Here is an 11,429-nt window from a genome sequence, read left to right as displayed (position 1 = left end):
GACTTTGTCCTGGCCCACAGTCCCCTCTGGAAAGATCCACAGCAAAACCTGAGACTCCCCATCTGTGAGGTGATGCATGGTATTCATTGGATCCTCTCTGCTTATTTATGAAGTTTGTGTGGGGAAGGGGCATCAAAGTACATTGCACCTTCTCTCCCCTTACTCTGAGTGGAATGAAGATGTATTTCCCATCCTCCACACACATTTGCTGTTACTGTTCTCAGTTGTTTTATAGGAATGAATGTTAAGGTAAGGTGGCCTCAAGAAAGTGGGTCTGAAGGCTTGTCGATTTTTAGAAATGAAAATTAAGGTTTTGTATTTGCTGTAGAAAAAAGGAAAGCAGCAAGGGATGCACTTTCAGAATGGACATGATTTACAGAGCTAAATATTACTTCAAATTATATGAAAAGATTCAAGTTCAACTAAAAGTCAGGTATATTTTATTTCATTTGTAAAACTTGGGACTAATGGCAGTAAATTGCTACCTTGATATTCTCATTGGAACCATGAACTGGCCATATTTTACACTTAGAAAGAACTATTATATATGCTTTAACAATGAATATTATTTCTTTACTGTCTCTGAACACTTTTTACACTGTTTGAACTTGTAGACCTGTTAATCGTGCTATAAACTTGAATTGAGTTTGAGATTTTGGTTTTTAATGTGTATATTAAGTTTCACATGTACATGGCAAGTGTGTATATAACAAGATAGAGTTGATGCCCTAAAGTATTACTAAGATAATGTAAGAGACTTCTCCATGGTATAAAAATTCATGTGCATTATTTTCAAATTGTTTTAAAATTTTGCAAACTAGTTTCCAAATTTGAAATTTGCAGGATTCTTGACTTTTGGAGTTTTAGCAAAACTTATCTTCCTACAAAGTGGGCCCATGTTTTACAGCAGCTCTTCCAGAGAGGTACTTGAGAAATTCAACTTCTGTGATCCCCAATGATAAAATAAGGGGAGGTGCCCAGGTGTACTGAGCTCTTAGGATTTGAACTTCAATGTGTCATTCAGTGTGGAATACTGAACTTATATGCCCTTTATGTTGTGTAGAAGTGTAACCACATGTGTTGTTTGCTGTCATTTCTCCATAATCCTCTTGGCAGTTTCTGAAAACATTTTAATTAAGTTACCTTTTTGTCTTATTTCTACTGTTTGCCTACCAAAGGGAAGGGGTGGTTTGTGTGCATAACTGACTGTGTTTACTCTGAGTTGTCCTGATTCTCAGGTATGTTTACAATTCTCTACTTCCAGCCACACAGTGTAAATTATGTAACAAAATCCACTTTATGAAGTATATAGGTAGACTAAATGCCTTAAGACATTTGAATACAGTGGACAAATAAGGAAATCCCCAGACCTGGGCACCAAAACCTCACACCTTTATTTTATATAGTGAAGAAGAGCAATCAGTAGCATTATGTTTTGAAGCTTGCTTGGGAAAATACTGAGGGACCTTATCTTAAAAATACTTAAAACACACACAAAGATTGCTGGGGTGACTCATATGGTACAGCATCTGTGTACCAACTCCTTCCAGCAATTAAGCAAGTCTATTGATGCGACTGTCTCTGTAGGCTGGCAACAGAATAAGAAGCACAAAAAGTGTTTCTTGAGAAAAAATTTAGACATACTTATCAGAGATATTTCTAAGAATGTATAAGGCAATTGCCAGTGGCTGGGTCCTATAATTCTAGTACATGAGAGGGTAAGAGAGGAGGATCATGGTTGGAGGTCAGCCTGTGCAAACAGTTCACAGACCCTTGCTCTGAAATAACTAGGAGAAAATGGACTGGAGGCTTGGAGGTAGAGTTCCTTCCCTGCCAGCCATAAGCCATGAATCAAGTTTTCTCTTCATACCATGTTTGATCATATAGTTTTGTATGTTTTGAAGGAGCAGTGGAATGTGTGAATGCTTAACCATGTTACACACATGAAGAGCATTGTGCTACAAGGTGAACTGTGTCATGTCAAAGACAATTAAAGCAAGATGAAGACATTCCAACTTCCTATATATATTTCACCTATGGATTTTCTCTCTAGTGTGAGGACTTTCATGTTTCAGGTCATGGAAATTAGTGATGACTTTTCTAATTGATTTCCAAATACAATTATTCTCTATTTTACTTTTGTATGTTTTGAAGGAGCAGTGGAATGTGTGAAGACTTAGCCAAATTACACACATGTACATCATTTTACTACAATGTGAACTGTCTCATGTCAAAGATAACTGCAAGGCTTTCCCACATTGCTTATTCTTAGGGTTTCTATCCAATGTGAGTTCTTCCATGAATATAAAGGGTACTGGAAACACTGTACACTTTCCTACATTACTTACATCCATAGGATTTCTCTACAGTGTGAGAACTTGAATCAGTATAGGCTTTTCCACATTGCTTACATCCATAGGGTTTCTCTCCAGAGTGAATAATTTCATGTTTTTTAAGGGAACTGGAATTAGTGAAGGGTTTCCCACACTGCTTACATCCATAGGGTTTTTCTCCAGTATGAGTTCTTTCATGAATACGAAGGGAACTGGAAAGAGTGTAGGCTTTACCACATTGCTTACATTCATAGGGCTTCTCTCCAGTGTGAGTTCTTTCATGATATCGAAGGGCACTTGAATCAGTGTAGGCTTTCCCACATTGCTTACATGCATAGGGTTTCTCTCCAGTGTGACTTCTTTCATGGTTTCGTAAATAACAGGCATGAGTAAAGCCTTTTCCACATTGCTTACATTCATATGGTTTTTCTCCACGGTGAGTTATTTCATGATGTCGAAGGTTACTCATACAAGTGAAGAATTTCCCACATTTGTTACATGCATAGGGTTTCTCTCCAGTGTGAGTTCTTTCATGACTGTGAAGGGAACTGGAAAAAATGTAGGCTTTACCACATTGCTTACATTTATAGGGTTTCTCTCCAGTGTGAGTTCTTTCATGACTGCGAAGGGAAAAGGAAAAAATGTAGGCTTTACCACATTGCTTACATTTATAGGGTTTCTCTCCAGTGTGAGTTCTTTCATGATTGCGCAGGGTACTGGAAAAAGTATAGGCTTTACCACATTGCTTACATCCATAGGGTTTCTCTCCAGTGTGAGTTCTTTCATGATATCGAAGGGCACTTGAATCAGTGAAGGCTTTCCCACATTGCTTACATCCATAAGGTTTCTCTCCAGTGTGAGTTCTTTCATGTCTTTGAAGGTGACTGACTTTATAAAAGGATTTCCCACACTGCTTACATTTATACGGTTTCTCTCCAGTGTGAGTTCTATCATGAACACGAAGATCACTGGAAAATGTGTAGGCTTTCCCACATTGCTTACATCCATAGGGTTTCTCTCCAGTGTGAGCTCTTTCATGACTACGAAGGGCACTGTAAAATGTGTAGGCTTTCCCACATTGCTTACATTCATGTGGTTTCTCTCCAGTGTGAGTTCTTTCATGATATCGAAGGGCACTTGAATCAGTGTAGGCTTTCCCATATTGCTTACATCCATAGGGTTTTTCTCCAGTTTGCATTCTTTCACATCTTTCAAGGCCATTGGCTTGACTAAAGACTTTCTCAAACTGCTTACATTCATAAGGTTTTTCTCCACTGTGAATTCCTTCATTTATATGAAGGTTACTGGAAGGAGTGTAGGCTTTCCAACATTGTGTACATCCATAGGGTTTCTCACTAATGTGAGAAGTTTCATGAATATGAAAGGTACCAGATGGAGTGAAGACTTTTCCAACTTGTTTCCATCCATGAGATTTCACTACATTGTGTAACCTTTCATGGATTAGAAGAGCCAAGCCATCAGTAAAGGTTTTCCCATAAGCATCACATATATTGCTTTTACATGGTGCTGTTCTAAGCTGAGTACCCTTGTTTACTATGTTCTCTGGAGTCTGTTGAAAGGATTCTGCACACTTAATACATTGTTGGCGTTCATGCAGTAACTCTAACATTTCATTTCTGTAAAACAGACAAAGATTACCATTGTTATCCTATTAATGATTTACCAAACAGTGGTGCTCACAATGTGTTTCCATCATACTATTTCCATGTTAGGTGTTTAACAACACTGAATGAATTTTACTACATTCAAATACACTTAAAGAGCTTATTGAGATGCCTTGGATCAAAAGCATGTTGGATTGTAAAATAAAAGAATGAACATGAGGACAAAGGTTGAGTAATGTGCCAGTCTACACCAATGCACATAATAATCCCATTATGATGGAATTTGATACAATATAGTTAAATTAGATTCTGCAGAGTGGGATTATTTTGGTATATTGAGCAACAGGACAGTGTCTTTTGTGACTACTTCAGAAAAACATTATGAAAAATGGCACATATCAGATTTTGAATTTTCACTGATTTAAGTGATTTATAAATATAAGTTATAGTCCTATTTTCTTGGCTTTCACACTTCTTTTCAATGCCACATCTGATGTTCACCATTTTGGTTGTGAGTACAAATTACCTCATATTTCTTCTGGGATTCCTGAAGTCCCTTTCAATGTTTTCATTTTCTTCTTTTGTTTGTAAGATATAGACAAAGAGAAATCATTAGTACTTAATCGATATGAAAGAAAAATTTGAGACTTTGGCTATTTTCATGATATAATATGATCGTGAATATGCATGAACCAGTACTGTCCCCTTTTAAACACCCCATGAGGCAACAACACCAATGAGTCACAACAGTAGTGCACACTTTGATTAAGGTAATGATACTGTATTTACCTACGTAGGACAGGTTTCTATAGGTTTCTAGCATCACTTCTCTGTAGAGCTTCTTTTGGGAAGGATCCAAACAGCACCATTCTTCCAGGGTGAAGCTCAAAGCAACATCCTCAAAGGTCAGGGGCACCTAGGAGGTCAAACACACATCTTTTAGCAGAATTGTGAGTGTCACAGCAGGGGAAATAGACAATCTCCGTGAAACAAATTCACAAGCTAATGTGGTCTCCACATATTCAATGCATTTTATTTTTATCACACTCTCATTCTCCATCTATACTCACAAGCACTTCATAGTAATTCTGACATATCACTGGACATAACTACTAAATTCAAAGCAGAATATGGTCACTGAGACTGTAGCAATCGACTAACAAATTCATTCTTCTTAGTTCCCATTGGAGTAACATCAGGTGCAAACAGACTGCAGGATAATGTTTTTACTACAATGAGAAAAAGATTAATGTCTACTGGCATTGCAGAACTGCTAAAGGGATAAAGCTCACCAAACCAAATATAAAGTGTAAAAGGGGGAAGAGTGTCCTGAAGCAATTTATTCCAATAATATCCTATTGTGTATATACTATTTATGATTATTTGCACATTTCTGCAAGGTTCATCATACAGAATCTGTAGTAAGAAAACCCACAATGCACTCACTCATGGTCATGAATAGGAAGTTGGTATGACAAATAGTATTTAATATCTCTTTCCAAAACAATTTTATTTTATTTTGGGAATTGAGCACCTCCTTGGTGACTGTATCAAGAGAACATTTGGAAGCTTCTACCTGGCTTGGAACAAACCAACCCAAATTTAAAGCTAAATAAGACTCATGAAGGATCAATCACATACTTACAGTTTTTGCTGTAGCAAGTAAAAACATAATGTAGAAAGAAAACATGTAGCATGTGTCCCTAGAAATAGAATGATTTCAACTAGCTGTATACAATTTTACAATTTCTAAAATATACCTTAAAACTCATGAACAAAACTACTTTAAAAAATGTAATCAGTGTCACAGATTGCAAACAGCAATTAAAAATAATTGGAATGAGAAAGTGATCACTTGAACTATATGTGGAGGCCAATTTTGTAATTCCACCAGAAGGACCACAAGTTAAAAATTGAAGTGATCTACATAGCAAGAACCACTGTCAATAAAGGAAGAATAATAATGAAGAAGAATGGGGAGACAGCAAGGGAAATAACAGTGCCCTATTGTGTATAACTAATAAACAATGTTCAAGCTACATTATCAAGTACACTGTAACAAAGATTAACAAATAGGCCTCAGAGGAAAAGTAAACAATGTTCCCTTGACTTTAAAGTAAGAGGAAAATTGATTCCTGACAGAAGATACATCATACAATGGTGGCTAAGAGCACAAAATCTGCAACCCAGTTTTTCATTGAAAACAAACATTGTATTCTCCAATGTAATGGACAATGATCCATTTGCATGGGAAATAGGAAGAAAAAATGGAAATACTTTTGAAGTCATGGTGTCACATGCCTGTCATCCCAGCAGTTGCAAAACTAAGGGAGGACTAGCTTATGTTCAGTGAGATCCTGGTATGCATCTTTAGTTCAAGTCTCTGTGTAAAAGTAACACAAAAGGAAGAGCATTTGGAAACCCACTACCCAAGAAACAAACAAAATGAATTTGGAATGTTAATATAGTAGAGTGGCAAGAGACAAAATATGAGGATAAAAATCTGCAATGCAAGCAAAACATAAGGATTATTGTACTGCATACAATAATGAATGATAACGTGATTGAAAAATGAACATGTGTTTTCAACAAAAGACACCATGTATGAATCAAAATCTATGTCCTAGATTTAGGAATTAGCTGAGTAAAATAACTGTTCAAAATACAAAAACAGAAGTAGTATAATGCTTGAATGGACTGGCAAATGATGCAATCTGCCCTGACATTTGTTTAATTCTAATTAATTAATTAACAGAGACCTCAAATTGATTCTCATACCCACAGGACATATTATGAATGGTAATCAGAACTATGTTTCACATTCTGTAGAAGACATATAGAAAAGACCCCAAAACAGTGACCACTGTAACAAAAGAGAAAATAGTGTAGTTCAACATCACATGTAATTGAATTTGTGAAATACACTCAAAGACAGCACCCAGAAGGCTTCTGTATGGAATAGGTCTAATATTTTTCTAATTCCAAATGGTCAAAAATAGAACACTGTTTAATGGACAAGACAGAAATGGTAGGGAAAAGATTAAGGTGGTATCCATCTACTGTAGTAATGTGTGTACAGACCCTTTTCATTCACATCTACCAGGGTATCTAGATACCTTGTGTGCATGCATGTGTCCTTTTACTACCATCTCCTAGTGAGAAAACTCTAGGCTTCTACACTTATAATTCTCAGACAGAACACACATTCTAGGGGAAATCAGACTTTGTTCTGTTCTATACTTTTACATTACTCTCTTGGAAAAATTCATTGTGTTCATTAAAAATGTTATTATTGGTAGTTGATTAATGAATTCTGTAACACTTGCATCCAGCTGGCTAATAAGCATATTGAATTATCTATCATCATGTTCTCCATTTTTCTCCTTTTTAATTTTTTGGTTCGATAAGGTTTTGAATTCATGGCTTTAGTTTTGCAAACCAGATTCTCTACCACTTGAGCTACACTTCCAGTCTTTTGCTTTGGATACTTTTGGAGATGGGAGCTCATGAAGTATTTGCACTGCACCAAAAACACTGAAATATTAAAATAAGTGAATCCTTGAGAAAACAAATGAATAGCATGGTGGTAGGTCAATTTCTCAGCATGAGCAAGGCCATAAGTTCTATCACAAGCACTGCAAAAAAGAAACTATACAAAATGATACAAACAAAAATCTAATGAACAAAAGAAATCCAAGTATTAATTAAACATATATAAGTAGGATGCTTGTATTATTTTATTGGTTTCTTCCTAGTGTTTTCTTCCTATTTCAAACGAACTAAGCAATAACTTTCCAAAAATGGCTATTTCAGTTTCCAAAGTAAAAGATGATTATAATACACAATAAAGAAGGAAGAACATGTTGGACTCTGGTGCCTCATACTCATCATCCTAGCTACTTAGGAGACTGAAGTCAGTAGGATCATGGTTTGAGGTTATCCTATTCATCTGGGATGGTACCATGTATCACCTCAGTAGCATATATTCAGACACCACTTAAAGGGTCAAAGGATAACAACCAAAGTTGCTCCGATTGTTCAAGATATTCTAAGAGTTTTAGTAATTCTGTGCCAGAACCTGGGATTAAGAGCAAACACAGTTTTTTAAAATATGTCACCAAAAAAAATAAATAAATAACCTCAAGTGAATAACTCTTTTCTTTCATCTGGAGATCTTAAAGGTCTCTAACTTTCACAAGGTCCATCACAAGTTTCACAATGGTCACAAATTACGTTGTGACTAGACAAATTCTATGAATGAAAATGCAAACAAGTGAAAACTTAACCAAGCAAAGTAATCTCGGTAACACTAGTGGTTAAGACTACCATACCACTTTCAATCATGTTCCCATTATAATTACATGCCCACAAGGGAAGGACACACTTTTGGTTCTTCCATGTTCCACCTCAAATTAATCATCTTATTCGATCAGCTGAAAATAGGATCACACTATCCTAATGAAACTCTCTGCTATTTCAGGTCAGTCTCTGGCTCACTCTCAGCCCGAGCCACTGTATCAACCCATCGCTCATTGTCACAGGAAACACAGTCTCAAGGCTAAGGATTACTGGTCCAGGAGATAATTTGGGCCCCTCTTTTACCTATAACCTCTCAAGTTCATTTTATAACATTTTGCTCAACTTTACTACTCTTGAAAATACAGCCCTTCTTTGCCTTACCTTGAAGCAACAGAGCACTCTGTTGTTGGGGTTGTCCTGCTACTGAAACCCCAAGTTCATGTTCTGCCTCAATCTTCATTTCAGTTTTGAAAATGCTGTCTAGACACTGGCCAAAGAGAACATCAATTATGTTCATAAACCTTTGATAAGCTTCTAACCTCAACCCTCCCATTCAAAACTCAACTGTAAGTGCACCACCATTGCAGTGAATTGTGCAATGTGAGCTCTCTGTAAATTTCGGGATTTACTAGAACCCTAAGTAGCACATGTCTGGGATCAGGTTGTGCATTCAAGACCCTGCTTCCACATTTTTGCATAATTCAGGACCATCAATTTTACCCTGAGAAGTCTGGAAGGAGCAGATAAACACCAAGGATCACATATTCAGCTGAAGGGAAGCTACTACCTCCTACCATCTCATCATCTGGGGAGAGAATCAAGGGCTCCATGATGGGTCAGGTTACTCAGAGGTATGGGACAGGATGACAGATTCCTGCTCATCTTTGCTGATCCACACACAATAGAGAGGATGGAGGGCCACAAGGAACTGCAGGAAACTCAGACCCCAAAATCCAGTGCTATGCTCGGAAGGCCAAGATCTCTCACCACTGCTACAAGCAGTCCAACATCCTCATCCTCCTTAGACTGGTGACACTGGTAACAAACACTACTTCTACCTGCTATGGTGATTGGGATTCTGCCCTCCAAACTAGCGGAGCTCACATATGACATGGGTGTGAGATTCAGTCCCACTGTCTCCATATCAGTAGAATTCTCAGTGATTCAGAAAATGAAAAGAACTACATAGTCATTTTCCAAAGATTAGGGGGTGGTACCTCCTCCCACTGGATTCTGCTAGGACAACGTAGACAGCTCTTTCCCTCCAAATACAGTGCTTTTCATTGGCTCTTGAGCCAAGGCTCTGTCACATTAGATCCGTGTGACAGGAGAAGTTATACATCACATGGTATAGAGCCTAGACCAGTAAATGGTTCCAGGCACAGCCCTTAGCAGACCAGGCCTCCTCCTTGGACCTTATGGTACACAGTGTGGGGATGCACTGTACTGAAGCAGAACGTGCATCTGGCTTTTACAGAACAACTCTATTTCTTTCACATGGAAATGGAGTCAGGAGTCTGCTGAGAATATTCCAAATTCAGCATCTAAGGACACAGCTCTTGATTTCACAGGATCAATGTGTATGACAGGGTGAGGGAGATATCAACAGAATAGGACAAAAGGCCTGGTGTCACACTATGTTGGTATCAGTCACTTGTCTTTAAGGACAAGGATTTCTCACACCTGTTCCCTCAAGCTATCTATTAACACCCAAAAATGTAAGAACAAGCTGGGAGCTAGTGGCTCCCACTTGCAATCCTAGCTACTCAGGAGGCAGAGATCAGGAGGATCATGGTTTGAAACCAGACCCAGGCAAATGGTTTGTGAGTTCAAATCTTGAAAAAAAAAAAAAAAACCCTTCACAAAAAAGGGAAAGCAGAGTGACTCAAGGAGTACACCCTTAATTCAAGCCCCAGTTCTGCAAAAAAGTAAAAGAAAAAAAAACAAGAAAGAACATACTAACAAGTCAGGCCAATTATTAGGTAGAAGAGAAGCTGTAGCTATCCCACCAATTTCATACACTCAAAAAACCCCTCAAGTTAATAAAAACCTGTTTTCTAACAGAAAGAACCAAATGTGTCTTGTTTTCCCTTTGTATTTCACAAGCAATCTCAACTGTCATGAGGTACATTCTCACAAGATCAACCCCCTCAATGAAAATGCAAACAATTCCTGGTAAAGAGACTCAAGGGTACAGCAAGTGTGAGACAGATTTCAAACCACAATATCAAAAAAAAAGAAAATACGATCAGTTGAAATATTACCAAAGCAAAGTAATCCTAGAAATCACTCATGACTAAATAACACCATCTTTTGTGTTCCCATTACACTTACATGTCTTTCCTCAGTAAACCTAAAACAAGGCAAGGCACACACTTTAGGGAATCCCAATTTCTGCCTCAAAAGCTTTACTTTAATTGTTCAGAAGAAACAGAACAGCTAATAAGCAAACTTTCCTGAAGGTTGTCTCCTTTTTATACTCCTGAATTCTATGAACCACCCTCAACCTGAAGCAACACACAACAGCCCCTTTTTATGGTCACCTGAAGACAATTTCAGCTCAGGGGAAAGGATATCTGGTCAAGGAGCTGATGGTTCCTCCTTTGTTATCCTTCCTCTCCCAGAGTCATCCACAACAGTATGCCCTCCCTAGAAAGCACAGCCCTGCTCTACCTCACCCTTGAGACCCTGCAGACCTCCGAGTTGGTGCTGCCCTGCTACTGCTACTTCAGTATGATCAGTCCCTGTATCCATCTGAAATTAAACTTTCAACATACTATCTAAACAACTCCAATTATGTCAGATATTGCAAAAACTTCAACCTTCAACACCTTCCCAACATGTTCCCTTTGTCATGAATCCCACATGCGCATGCAGAGTCTTTGCCTTGAGTTGGGCAATGCAAAGACAGCTTCAGGTTATGAATTTATCACAGCCCTAAGAAGAACTGGGCTGTGGACTAGTGTGAAATCAGCTTCTAAACACTTAGCTAATTCTGGGCAATCACCAAGTCCACAAGGATAATGGAGGAAGCCAAAACTTCCCACCCACTGAAGGCTGGGGGACCTACAGCTCAAGTGCAGAGGAGTCCTAACAGGATGCTGGGCAAGGTCTATGTCCCTGCACATAGAGGACAGGATGCCAGAGTGTGCCCATCTGAACAGTCCCACCC

General features: G+C 38.1%; 1 protein-coding gene across 15 annotated transcripts in view; it reads right to left on the bottom strand.

Annotated features, from left to right (window-relative positions):
• Positions 1-1,692: 1,692 nt before the first annotated feature.
• Positions 1,693-11,429, bottom strand: part of LOC109680403 (uncharacterized) — a 451,924-nt gene continuing 442,187 nt past the window's right edge. For 11 of the 15 annotated variants that reach the window (XM_074053911.1, XM_074053912.1, XM_074053908.1 and 8 more), the window contains 3 exons: positions 4,748-4,874; positions 4,485-4,536; positions 1,693-3,970 (listed from right to left, as the gene is read on the bottom strand). In XM_074053911.1, the coding sequence (XP_073910012.1) occupies positions 2,341-3,970; positions 4,485-4,536; positions 4,748-4,874 (1,809 nt within the window). In that variant the 3' untranslated portion in view covers positions 1,693-2,340. The remainder of the gene's footprint in view (positions 3,971-4,484; positions 4,537-4,747; positions 4,875-11,429) is intronic. The other 4 variants (XM_074053906.1, XM_074053917.1, XM_074053919.1 and 1 more) reach the window with 2 other exon arrangements.

This window comes from Castor canadensis, chromosome 14 (assembly GCF_047511655.1).
Source record: "Castor canadensis chromosome 14, mCasCan1.hap1v2, whole genome shotgun sequence".
NCBI lineage: Eukaryota > Metazoa > Chordata > Mammalia > Rodentia > Castoridae > Castor > Castor canadensis.
The sequence above is the reverse complement of the archived record's forward strand: the minus strand, read 5'-3'. Positions and strand labels throughout refer to the sequence as shown.